Source organism: Homarus americanus, unplaced genomic scaffold (genome assembly GCF_018991925.1).
Source record: "Homarus americanus isolate GMGI-L3 unplaced genomic scaffold, GMGI_Hamer_2.0 scaffold28, whole genome shotgun sequence".
Lineage (NCBI taxonomy): Eukaryota > Metazoa > Arthropoda > Malacostraca > Decapoda > Nephropidae > Homarus > Homarus americanus.
In genome coordinates this window covers 1,137,637-1,151,985 of record NW_024742238.1, presented here as the reverse complement: position 1 = coordinate 1,151,985, position 14,349 = coordinate 1,137,637, and the positions used below count along the sequence as shown (strand labels likewise).

General features: G+C 39.0%; 1 protein-coding gene across 1 annotated transcript in view; it reads right to left on the bottom strand.

Annotated features, from left to right (window-relative positions):
• Window positions 1-14,349, bottom strand: part of LOC121876617 (low molecular weight phosphotyrosine protein phosphatase-like) — a 43,343-nt gene that overhangs the window by 24,238 nt on the left and 4,756 nt on the right. Inside the window, exons 2-3 of the mRNA XM_042381891.1 lie at window positions 5,519-5,703; window positions 4,957-5,118 (exon numbers count right to left, since the gene is read on the bottom strand). Coding sequence (XP_042237825.1) covers window positions 4,957-5,118; window positions 5,519-5,703 — 347 coding nt within the window. The remainder of the gene's footprint in view (window positions 1-4,956; window positions 5,119-5,518; window positions 5,704-14,349) is intronic.

The window sequence follows — 14,349 nt, the reverse complement described above, 5'->3', positions numbered from 1 at the left end:
ACATAACCCATCTATATAATTCATGACAGAAATAGGAATACAGTATTAAGAAGGTTATAAGAAATTGTGCATAATATACTTCCAACAAAAACTATCAAAAAAAGCAAGAGTATGTACAGTAGGGGGCAGTGAAATTTTGCTCAAAGCTGCACTCTTCAGGCATTGTTCCTTATACATATCTAAGACTCCATGCCAAATTTGAAGCTGATATGTCGAGGTTTAGTCTGCCGCATTTTCTACTGAAATTTTTAAATTTACCTACAGTACTAGCCAAACAGCCGCTGTGGCGGTGCAATGTTCTGTTCAGTGTTTATCAACTTTTTTTTCATATCTCTTATTTCATTTAAGTTGTCTTGTTGCAGATGAGTATGGTGCTATGTCTATATAATTCAGATGATTCAAGAGATATTCCTCTCGTCAATACTGATGCTGATTTTGTCCCTGATCCAAGGGCTCTGACAGACACCAATTCACAGAACCGGACAAGACTCCCTACACTGGCTGCCGCTTGTGACCGATACTTGATTAGTGATTATGCTGGAGCTGCCATTGCTACTGCCACCTTAACTGACTATGGCATTATCACAAAGGATGACAAGAGTCAGGTTATTGGACCACATAAGCTGCGGGATGCGAGACAAAAATACCGATTTAAGAGGCAAGAAATTGAGATGGCTAGTTTAGATAATTTGACGTCACTCTATTTTGATGGTAAGAAGACCGCCACTCGTGTGATGATAAAGAATGAGAAGACCGAGAAATGGAGTTCGAGGATGATGGTGAAAGATCATTATGTCATCATGGTTGAGCCTGGCAATGAATATCTCACACATGTGACTCCCAAGACTGGACACGGAAAGCAGATTGCCAAAACTATTCACGAGTTTCTGGTGGAGAAAAATCTAACCCAGCAGCCCATTGTGTGTGTTGGTTGTGATGGAACCAATGTAAATGTAGGATCAGAAAATGGAGTCATTCATCATCTTGAAATGTTACTTGGTCACCCGCTCCATTATTTCATATGTCAGCTTCACGGAAATGAGCTGCCTTTCCGCGCAGTTTTTTATCACTACGATGGTAAACCAAGTGGTCCTGAGCATTGGCGTGGTCCCATTGGAAAGCAGGTCAAGGAGTCTTTGTCTGAGCTTCCAGTTGTCGCCTTCCAGCCAGTCAGTTTCCCTGATTTCCCTGTGCTTAATGATGAAGTGGAGAAAGATCTGTCCTGGGATCAGAAATACCTGTATAGGATTTGTAAAGGAGTTATCACAGGTGTTGTTGAAGATGACTTGGCTGCTATTGAGCCAGGTCCTCCCTGTGTGTCAAGGTGGAACACCTTATGGAGTAGAATCCTCAGGCTGTATGTAGCAACATCAAGACCCAGCCATGAGTTGAAAAGAATTGTCATTACAATAATAAAGTTCAGTGCTCCAATGTGGTTTTACATCAAGATACACCCTTACGTAACACACGGCTCAAGGAACGTATTCCAGTCCCTGCTATATATGAAACACCTGAATAGTGAGGAGGAGACGATAGTGAAGAAGGCTGTCCAGAGAAATGCATACTTCGCCCACACAGATCAACTTCTTCTTGGTATGTGTGCAGATGAGGACATGACTGTTAGAGAAAAAGCTGTCTCAATGATAAGAAAAATTAGAGAGGAGAATCAGCAAAAGGAAGAATGCACTGGCAGATCTGAAGAGGAGGAGGAAGATTCTGATGCTGCTGTTGACGAGAATTTGTTAAACTATACTGATGAGGAGGGTAAAGATGGAGATGGGAATGAGGATGTGCCTCCTGTAGTCAACATGAGAAAGGTGGTGACTCCGAAACTAAAGTGGCAAGCAAAAAACTATCATTCCATGATTAACTGGAGGAATGAACTCAAGACTGAGCCTCCTTACATTGCTTCTCTGTCAAATCTACAGGTTAATGACATTCTTGAGACACCATTAGTGGTGCCCAAGTGGCCAAACAGCACTCAGGCGGTCGAGAGAGGCATAAAAGTGATGACTGAAGCTTGCACTGAAGTGACGGGATACGAATCGAGAGATGGATATATTAGGCAAAGATTATTGTCTAGGAAAATGATGCCAAGGTTCCGCACAAAAAAGAATTTCAATATGAACTTGTAATGATTTTCTATACGGTGTACCTGTAAAATAACATGTGAATTAAATCGATGTCACCCATGTAAAATTTATCATTATCCTGGAAAACATTAAATGACACCTAATTTTTGGTATACACTAAAAGTTGACAAAAAGTCGTTCGCGATGCGGCAGGGTAAGTATGCATGAAATGGCATGAAATTTTGCACAGGTGTTTGTTACAGCCATACAAACGATGCCTGAAAAGTGCAGCCTGCAACTCAAATAAAAGTGTTTTTTCCCTGCCCCCTAATGTACAGTTACCCAAAGATGCACCGACCCCACCCTGGGTCTCGTGCTCGCAAATTTACCTAACAGTACTTGGTAAAGAGAGGCTGTACAGTATGTAAAGGTGATTGTGATTGGTGGATTGTTTTTGGCTGTATCACTGTCAGGATAATTATTAAAGAAACCAAAGGTAGAATTTCTATAATAATAAACTATTCATTGTAATTTAAGGTCACGAGGAGTTTCCCAATGTTTGTATATTTGTTTAAATAATGAAGAAAATTATATTAATCAATTGGCAACTCAACTACAACCACAAGATTCTCACATCAAATTTTCTTCATTATTTAAACAAATATACAAACATTTGGAAACTCCTCGTGACCTTAAATTACAATGAATAGTTTATTATTATAGAAATTCTACCTTTGGTTTGTTTAATAATTATCCTGAAAATGATACAGCCAAAAACAATCCACCAATCACAATCACCTTTACATACAGCCTTCCTTTACCAGGTATTGCCAGGTAAAATTGCAAGCACGAGACCCAGGGTAGGGTGGGGTCGGTGCATCTTTGGGTGACTGTACATTGAAATCCCCTAGGTAGATGATCTCAGTGTTGGGGCGTGTGGATAGCAACGACTCATGGCAAGAAGTGAGATAGTCAAAGAGTTCCAAATAGTTGGTAGAGTTAGGAGAACAGTATAGGAACAAAGAAAAATAGTCATAATTGGTAGAGATATTTTGAGCCATATCCTTGTGTCGAGCTATAGGTGTACATGTGTTGCAGTAGGTGCATACACCTCCCTTAGAATGGTAAGAGGTATAAAGGTTGTAGTTGGAGACTTAAAATAGGTTTGGGTGAAGCTGCTTTGGTCAGTTGAAGTTCAGATAGAAGAGGTCGGGGGAAGAGGTTAATATATGGTGCTCCACAGAAGGAAAATTGAATCTCGGGCCACGAATGTTGGAAAAATTAAGTACGAAAAAAGCCGATCCTCCAGTAACCGGAATGGGGCCCATCCAAGAAGACCCCACTTTAATATTATTGTCAACTGATATCACAGGAGAATAAAAGAATAGAACAGATCAAGAATGAGAATGGTTATATATGCTGTAAGCACAGATGTTGTGTAAGAGACAATTGAGACCCTGCAAGTGTGTGTAAATGAGACAGGTCTTTACTTTGTCAGGATCAGAATCTTGAGTTAATGGAGCCGAAGTGAGTTGTGAGCCTACTGGTACGGTCGTGTCCTGGAGGTATTACTCAAACCCAGGACGCCGCTTCACTGAGTGTCTATGCTCGGCTTTGTTTTGAAAACAAACACATAGCTTCTTGGTGGTTGTAACATCTTGTATGTATCAGTCAGTCATTGTTGTCTCTGGAATCTGATTTCCACCTGGTACATGGATACTGATGTGTCCTGTGATTTGAGGAGTGTAACAAGGTATGAGATTGTTAAAAGACGAGAGGAAAGGTTGTATCACCGACTAGTGGGGTTGTGATATCACTGTGTGGAAAGTACAGTAGTAATACTTAATGTACATGAACAATCTTGTGATGGGTATTTGAGAAGTGCTAAGAAGTTGTTTGTAAGTAGAAGTAATAATATTATTGTGTATCACTCATAAATGTTACCAGAAACCTATAGTACTTTTGACTGAACATTGGTCCTATTGACGTGAATACCAGTTTGGTTGACGTAGAAGTAAGGACAAGTGGTCTTTGGAGTTTGTCTCAGTGTTAATGTAAATTTGGCCAAATCTTGAGTGAACCCCAAGGGGTGATTCATAGCTGTATTTTATGTTATGATCAAGTTTCCAGTATTCAACTTAATTTTAAATAAACCATCTATATTGTATGTTGGGGGTTATCACAAAGCCATGTGCCCCAGACCCTCACCACGTTACTACCACCCAAGTGTCTTGTTACTATCACCTTAGTTAAGTGACCAATGTTATATTATACAGTATGTTCTGATAGAAAAACCTGGGTGGTGGCAGCTACCATGACTATTGAAGAGTGTAACATAACAAGGGGTTTCCCAGGTAAGCCCTAGGTCAGAATATAACTAGATCAGAAAAAAGTAAGGGATCAGAAAAGTATAGAGAGAAAGAAAGAAATACCTTTGATAAGTTAAAGAAAGAAAAATAAGAATTAAAGAAATAAAGAGAAAAAGTAAAAGAAGAAAATCCCCCTATACATTGGCATTACAAAAGCCCTTAGTCTAACCTAAGTATCTACACAACCTTCTATAGGAAGAAGCTCCTCAATAGTATTTTTTACCCACTTGCCCTATAATAACATTTATCAAATAACAAACAAAAGAAAGGATTCAGTGTTCTACAAATGCCATGTCCTGGTAAGCATGTCAGCAGTACCTAACATCTTTTAAGTGGGCTACTCAAAACCATTAAATTTCTAAGGGTTATTTTTAACTTAAAATTTTACCTGGAGGAGTATTTGTTGAAGAATGATCAAATGCCCTTCCATCTCCCTCTCTAGGATGTCCATGAGCTAAGCATTGGCCTACCTTCTGTAAATGATCATCTCAAATACTAAAACTCATGCAACTCACATAGTATGGATCTCTGATAATCAGCTCCTTTTTCAGATCATAAGAACCAAAGAGTTCAATCCGAGCTGTGTAAGTCTTGGGAGCCCGTGCTTTGATGTCAGAGATGTTATCATGGTCCATCCCAAAAATGTAGTCATAGTGTACAAAGTCGGCTTTCGTGAGCTGTAAAAAAATAAATAAATAAATAAATGATGAAAATAGATTAATACACTAAGTTGGGACAAATGATGAAAAACATAATAATAATAATAAAAAAAAAAAAAGTTTCTTGCACTTTGCACAGAAAGGTAAATGCAGTAATGTATTACCTCAAAATTTAATTTCCAGCTAATTCACAGCCCACTTACCTAATACTGTACTGTACCTATACAGTACATAGAAAATAAAGGACTGATAATAAAATCCCTTTTTGAGACCAAAAGTAACCAAATGGTCCAGTACAGGTATACTGTGCTTCAGCTTTGCTGTATCAATACAATCAGCTATTGTATTTAATTACTGTAAGCTTAAACCTTATCAATATGCAAAGCCTTTCTCTTCTATCATTTCGATTTCAGCTTACCTGTCTAGCCTTATGCTTCATGGGTATGTTGTGACGTTTCATAACACTGACAGCACGGGAGTCAGGTCCTAGTCCTACATGCCAGGACCCAATGGCAGCAGAATCCACATCCCAATTTGTCATGTTTCGTTCCTTTAATACATGGTTTAACACTGCCTCTGCTGTAGGTGAACGGCAGATATTACCTGATAAAGGGTAAAAAACAAAAAATTTATATACTGTATATAAATAAATTGTACCATTTATCCCTATTCTACACTTACATAATAATCACTCTATCCTAACACCTTTGCTCCTCTAACTCCAACTTTCCTACAGTAAAGTGATTAACAAAACCCAACTCAAAATACAAAGTTTATATTTAATCAAGGTTATATACAATTCATAACCTGTGATGAAAAATATATAAAAGATGATTAATGATTGAGACACTTATGTACAGTATCACAAAATATTGTTCTGTAATGCACCTCATCCTTGGCATTATTTTACTACCATAATTAAAATGAACTGCAATGTTTACCATGGTCACACAAACAAGGAGAAGACAAGCAAAACATGTAGGTAAACAAAAAAAAAGTACTAAAATGATTAAAATGGATTTACGACTTTCAAATAGGATTCCAATACCCAATGGCAACACAGTCTCACCATAGGGACATAAAGTACAGGCGCTGTATTTTTCTGTTGGCAGCTTACAATATAGAAAATTATGTATTAATTTTTGCTGCTGAGGCTCCAGTGTTTTAAATAAGGTGGGGGGTCAAAATTTGGTTATTACAAAAATGCTCAATTATTTGTCTTAATTTATTCCAACATTTTCCCAGTTTCATAACCCTTCACACTAACACAATATACATTAATTTACTGCATTTAAGATTACAGGGTATACTGTACAAAATATTATCCATCTGGCATCTAATTATAACTAAAAATACAAAAATCATCGATCCTGTGAAATTTTATGCCAAAACTCAAGTACTGTACTGTGAGTTAGTCATTGTAAGGGGGTTTGTAATCCAGTCTAATGATTGTTGGGACTGAGTTGTTCAGTGTTGGGTTTGTTCTCTGTATCTGAAGCAGGTGCTGCTCATGGGTAGTTCAAACCGAGTCATAGTGCGGGGTGTAACCGTATGGCTGGTCACTTGGCTCCCTACCTCTGGCCCAGTTGGTCATCTGCTACCTCTTTTTATTCATGGTCACGTTGGTGTGAACTGCTGCACTCCTAGCCTTGTATGTCAGCCCACCAGCTAGGACACTGTCAGCCCTAGCCTCTGTGCTGTTCCTCCCAGGTCCATTACCAAGTACCTGTGCCAGTTAGGAGGATACTTGATCTCCTGTGCCCAGTGTCTATACTCCCGACAGTTGTTCTGGCTGGCAGACCGGCAGTTCCACACCATATATGTTAATGTTGCTCTGTACTGTCTTCAAGCCAATTATAATTATCAGTGTATATACAGGGGGCCCCAAGTTCGCGGATTTTTATTTCGCGGTCCTCTATTATTTGCGCATGACACCCTGGATGTACCCAAGAATGTCTGTGGGTAGTTTTAAAGTTGCTGGCATTTTCACGGCTGGGACAGGGAGCCATTCATTCTAGAGACAGTTATTTCCTTTACCTGTATTGTAAATATATGTATGTGTATGTGTGTGTGTGTGTGTGTGTGTAGACACAGACACAAAAAACATATACAAATAAATAATAATTGGAAAATCCTTACAAATAATCGAAATTTTATTGAAAATGCAACAGTCTACCCTCTAGTTCGCACTTTATTATGTCATTAATAGAGCACGGACTTGAAGGTAGACTGTCACAATTTTTTTTATTTTTTTTCTGATTATTTATGAGAGTATTTCCCATTATTATTTATTTGTATGTGTGTCTACACACACACATACAGTCTATACAATACTACAGGTAAAAGAAATAATTGTCCTAAAGGCAAACACATATTGGGAAAATACATTTCTTTGCACACAAGTAAAAATGTAGCCCTCACCCCCCAGGTCCGCAAATGTTATGCGTGGATTTGGCGATTCATGGCCATTTTGAGAACCTAACTCCATGTTTTGTTACAAATACAGTGGTCCCTCAGTTAATGAACACAATTCGTTCCACAGAGTCGTTCGTTAACCGAAACTTTTGTAAACCGAATCTATTATTTCAATGGGATTTTGGGTAATTGGTTCCAACTCACAGAAAAGTAAATACAAAGTATAAATATAATGCAGTACAGTACACTTACTTTGAGGTGTGTATGTAGAATGTTGGACCCATGCTTGATGCAGTAATTTCACCAATAAAATTTTAAGTTCACTAGCTGTAATTAAAGCTTATTTTATTTAAATCAACACTGCACTGTGCTATATATTATCAATATGTTAACTAAATTTCAGAATGACCAATAATTTTTATGTAAAAACGTAAAAATACTCTGTATTCAAGAGAGCAACAAACACGATGACTAATAATTTTAATATAAAAAATGCAAAAATATTAAAGCGCACAACCTTCTTGATATTTACTCCACTGGAAACAAATGCAAACATAGAACCGATTACTGTATTGGCGGACTAGCCAATCAGCTGATCAGTTGATGCGCACAACAAACGTGTTTGTCGTAAGGATTTCGTTATTCGAAGTTTTATTCGTTAATCGAACTGAAAATCTTTATGTGACCCAATTCATTACCTGAAATTTCGTTAACCGAACCGTTCGTTAACCGAGGGACCACTGTATCCATAATCTTGTTCAATATCCTTGGTGAAAGCAAAAGTGTTCCACATGACAGTAATCTTTAAAAGAACCAGAGGGCGTTAACATCTAAACCCTCAACAGTCATACTGGCAAATGCTTTTTCACAAAAAAAAAAATTTAAGACTACAGTACACTGTAATATTATAAAAACAAGGTTATCCAGCCACCTAACAAAAACTATAAAAGAAAAGTTATTCCTTACCTCATTAATAAAGCAGATCATGTGGAGGGAATAGCATTTACCATACTATACAGGTTTCTTTCTCCTAACTTTTCCCATAACTAAAAACACTGCCGCTCACCCGTTTCACACGACACCATTTTGACAAATGCTGTGTAGCGGCAAACTGACCCCCAACAATAAGTGGTGGAATGCTTCCCAGTCAACGATTGCCAACTTCACTTCCTTTCCATACAGACCAATCAAGCCATAACTAATGAAACCTAACCTAAAATAATGAAAAAAATGATGTCCTTCTCGTGTGGGTGGGTAACAGACTCCCTGTGTCAATGGACTGTATTTACTGTACTCTTTAACAAGAACTCAAGAAAAACAAAAGTTGGAAGGCTTCAATTCCTCCAACCTCTAACCCCTTCACTATGGGATATCATTTTTGGTAGTTTATTTGGCTGACCCAATAAAACCTGACCTAACCTACTTAACTTCCTAACCTGTGCATTGTCATCATGATCTTACTTGCTATCATCCAAATAACAACTAGAAAAATAAACAAATTCAATCCAATATAAATCGCAACAAAGACTCCTGATGAAATTGATGTTCACATTTTGATATGAAAACAAACACCATGGAAGCTCCCATATAGCGGACCAGTACCAACCCCCTCAACCACTGCCTCCTATCGGGTGTAGCACACACTTATCAGTGCTCTGGTCCCCTGCTGCCACTCCCACTCAAGTACAGAGACCCTACATCAAGACCTACAGGCCGATTACTGACTCTGCAGTACGCCTCTTTGGGCAGTGGATAGTTCACTATCCCTGGACTGAAGTACTCAGCGTGGATGACGTGGAAACCAAATGGATAAATTATACCAACACCACCACCGCAGCTCACCACCACTTCTTCCCCGAGAAGTCCGTCAGATCTCACCCAGCTGACTTGCCCTGGATCACACCTCGGATCAAAAGACTAATGCAACAGAGAGACAGAGCCTTTCATCTCAATGACCACATCCGCTACAGGTCACTTCGCAACAGAGTCATCCGCGAAATACGCACTGCAAAGAAGTCCCACTACCCAACCAAATTACAACACCTGAAGCAGACCAACATCAGTCAATGGTATGGTAAGCTTAAAGAACTCTGTGGACTAAACAATAAGACACACCCCCTCCCCTTCCTTAGCCATCTCACTAATGTTGACGCAGCTGAGCAAACAAATAACCATTTCGCTACTATATGCCAGACGCTCCCACGGCTTGACACAACCACTCTCCCTGCTTACCTACCAGCCCCCCTTCCCACTGACTTAGTAGAAGAATTTGACGTAGCAAAACGCCTGGACAAACTAAAATTAAAACGCTCTACCACCCCCATTGACTTATCAATGAAACTATTCAAGGAGTTCTCCCCGGAGCTTGCTAAACCCCTCTGCTCCATCATCAATGCTTCTCTCAGTCAAGCCAGATGCCCAGCTGACTGGAAGACCTCTTATGTATCACCAGTGCCCAAGTCAACCAGCCCACAATCCTTAAATCAGCTACGACCTATTGCAATCACCCCAATACCCAGCCTAATTCAGAAAGCAGGTTTTTCTGGATCAAGCTTATGCTGATACAGGAGTCAGAGACCTCAAGCAATTTACAACATGAAAATCTCCACCACCTACCTGTCAGCTTTCTATTATATACCGCCATCTCAGAAATCTAAAACGCCCAGAAGCTGTCATTATTGATTTCACTAAAGCTGTCAAATCTAGTTTAATACAATATAATCATAAACAAAGTTATTGACTCGGGCTTCGGAGAAGTCTACATCAAGGCTTACAGACTTCAGTGACCGACGCTGTTGTACGCCTAGGGTTGTTCCCACCTTTCAGCCACTACCTGTATACCTCTGCTACACCAAGATACCACTTTGCTTCCTTATGCTCATCAATGATGCCCTAAGAGAAACCCCTTGCTCGCTGGAAATATAGTCGACGATCACCATTGGGATCAGGCCAACAATTTGCCCAACTATACCGCCTTCAGGATTTATTGAAATGCCCAAAACTGGGCCACCAACAACCATGTCACCATCAACCATACCAAGACCATGAAGGCACATCAACCTCTCCCACATTGTCCCACCTCCTTCCACACCCCAGGTCCCACACACCCAGGTTGTAGATTCCATCAAGCCCTCGGCCACCATAGACAACAAACTAAATTGGAAACCACACGCCAGTGAAGGTCAAATCCTCCAGGCCTGGCTTCCACCTCCGCCACTCCAAGTCCCTGAGTTCCTGCACACGCAGCCCCATGTATACACACATTCATACTCCTAAGCCCACCCATGCCTCCCCACCTGGCCTCTCTCCTAAATGCCACACAACGAAACACCTAGAAAAGTGCAAAGAGGGCGCAAGATTGTTTTCCACCCACATATCACAAGCGCCAACACACTGACCCGACTACCGACCATCACCACGCCTCATTCTGCAAATTTGCAATAGTCACACCATCTCTACACCGCCCTACTACCACCTGAGATCCCCTAACCGGAATCTGCTGTTCACACCACAACCGCATCCAGCTCCATACGCAGTACCCAACTGATCACAAGAATGTTCTGTGTCCCAACCATTAAAATTATCAATAATATAATAAACCAGTATCTAATCTCAGTAAATACCGTTCTCACACTGTCACTATGTTGAAATGAACTGTAGTTTGAGCGATCCCATCTGTTACTATATGTCTTATTTAGCCACTTATAAAATACTTGTATTATTTGTACCAGAACCTATTCTCAAATATAACTGTATATTTCAGCTTGCCTGCCAAGCCTCAATAAAACCGAAGCACTATTATTATTATTATTTATTATTATTATATTTTATTATTATTATAACTAACTGATGATGGAATCCAAAAACATGGCTCACCACGGAGATCCAACGGTGCCATAAAATACAATAAACATTTTATTTTTTGCCTACAAAGACATGCGTAAACGCGAAATTGCTGCCACATGATTAGCAAGTTAGCAGTGTTTTTACCCGTACTTCTCTTCATGCCCCACCACAACAAGCAATCTTTGATCAAAGGATAAGCAAATAAAATAAATAAATAAAATAATAATAAAAGGTTAGTCACTTTGATTTAATTACTCAGCATCATCCAAACAACACTCTGGAAAATTTGCACCCATAAGTTCTTCTGTGCCAACAGTCCTCTGCCCTGAAGAGAAACAACCTTAAGCTCATCTAGGGTGCCATGCAGGATGAATACTGATAAGAAGTGCCTTCATTCACAGGGTAAACATTCAGAAGTCTATAGCTCACAATGAAGTTAGTGAACAGTAAATCCCTAAACAGTCTTAACAAAAAACTATCACAATCAATGGCAGGATCCTACACAGGCCACTGACTTCCTTTTCCTCGGCATTACCAATTTTATTCAGGCTATTATACTGTACAGTATAAATTAGTAGGCAAAGATAAATACTATTCTAGGATTTATATACTGTACGATTTCCACTATCCCAATTGTATTTTGCTACAAACAGGCGAATATTCAACCTCACTAAGAGAAAATACCTATAGTTATCTTGGGCCCACTCTACATGTCACACTATTAGTGAGTTGCAACAGTAAATACCCAAAACATCTGATTTGCAGGAAAGAACCACTGAGCACTGGGAAATGAGGCGCATATCACCACTGGTCCATTCCAGCTGAAATCAAACAAAGCACAGTAAAGTATATGTAACAGAACACCAAAGACGTATGATTGATGATGTAGACCCCAGGAAAATCCTAAACACAGAGCATATATAAGCACGGCAGCTTTACACCAAGAACTGCCAATGGATATATAAGTTTGGCCATTACATTGATGAACCGTGTTGTTAATGGTTAGGTTAGGTAAATTTTACAAGCCTATAATCTAACAACAACAACAAATTAATGCAATTTTATCAAACGATTCATTTTCAGAAGGAAACATTATAAAAAATTGTTAGAAATGACGAGATATATCTAGTGACCCAAATGTGGTTGGGGACATTATATAACTTGTAAAAATAACAGGTAATATTGCAGTAAACAAAGAACCACAGAATCTGAATTCATACTACACCCAATCAAAGAACCATTTTTTCTATGATCATTTTCTTTATGTCACATTAGGTTAGGTAATATTTTTTTCTTATCATCTCTTGGTTGCTGTAATCTGCAATTTTACCAAATAATGCAGGCTTTGTCAGAAAGGCCACTTGTAACTATCATTACTACCTGCCCACCACGCCTCACATTAGGGTTGCAGCATCAGACATCGAGGTTTATAGCATTGCTGCACCATACTGTATCCTGTGCTTAAACTAAATGTCCATTTTGCTTAAGGTCTGTCTCCACCAACGTATTTTGCCCAGTAGTACCCGGTAAAGTTTTTGTTAACCACCCATCACCATTTATCACATGGTAAATATATTTGTCGTTAGTTTTCTTGCTGCCTTAGATGACCTGACATTTATAATCATCTAGAACAGCAAGGAAACCTAACCTAACCCGACCTAACCTAGCCTAACCTAACTATAAAAACCCAGGATTTGGCCCCAAAGAGAAATGAACCATTTAAAACAGCAAGAAACTAAGACAAAAATATATTTTCTTATGAAAATGTGATAAGTATAGAAAATATCAAAAATTCTGAACAATGACTTGAAATGGTAAGATTCTATAAACCTGTAAATTTTTATTAAATTTCTATTCGGCTATTGAAAATTCTTCCAGTTCATAAATTGGAATTGAAGGTTCATCAGACATCATAATATTATCATTCTCAATATATAACAAAGGAAACTTAATTTTTCAACTTACCCAGTATAAATATCTTCTTTTCCATCTTCACTATTTGCCATGCTATCACATACCTATAAAAAGAAGAATGACGGTAAATCTAGGGAAACTATTTCACACAACCCAGTAAGAGTCAGCAGGTCATGTATGATTAAAAGGCAAGGGCAATGTTAAGGAACTGAAACACAAAAATCCTGGTAAGCACCTATGCTATTAATTTTAAAATATGGAAAAATTAAACAAGCTTACTAACTAAAACTACTATGATAATTAATTTGTTTAATCGTTACATTACGTAACAAATACAATTAAAAATAAAAGTCATGATTTCATGTCGTGAAATTTTTCTACATTAGAAATTCTCAGGCAAACTTGCAAGTCTAAATTGTTATTTTGATTAAGTTATCACTACCAGACACTCCCCACCCCTAATGTGGAGTAAACTAAATAAAAAATGATCACATGAAGATTAGGCACCTCAGTGGCTGCGGCAGTGGTTACAAAATACAAAAAGTGTACAGTAAGCAAATTTAGGTAATAATACACTGTATATTGTAAAAGTATACATTTGTGTTGTAGTGGGATTTCTCCCACAAACGCTGTTTGCCTCGCTTGGAGAAGCTGACCTCAAGTGAATTCTGGTGTATGCCCTGTGTCTAGGTCAACCAGCGCCGCGATACATCACGGAGGCTTCAACTATTAAGCCACGCCTACCTCTCCGGCTACATAAGATCTGACCTGTGGGCGACCCATTCCTGACCAAGCGACCCCGGAGCCGTTAGTTCCGCCTTTTGGTTGCATGTTTGAGCAGTCTGCAACTTTAGCAGATAGTGACACTCAACTTCAGTGATTGTACTTACTCACAAGTGATGCGTAATCATCACAGATTGTACGAAATTCCAACTTCTTGGAAAACAGTATTTGGGCCTCAAATTTTGACCTCCACTACCTGTGCGTTCACAGTCCTGATTGGCCAATCAGTGGTGCCCTCACGGCGTGATACATGCATTTGCTATCGGTGCTCTGATTGGCTAGGGGAAGACT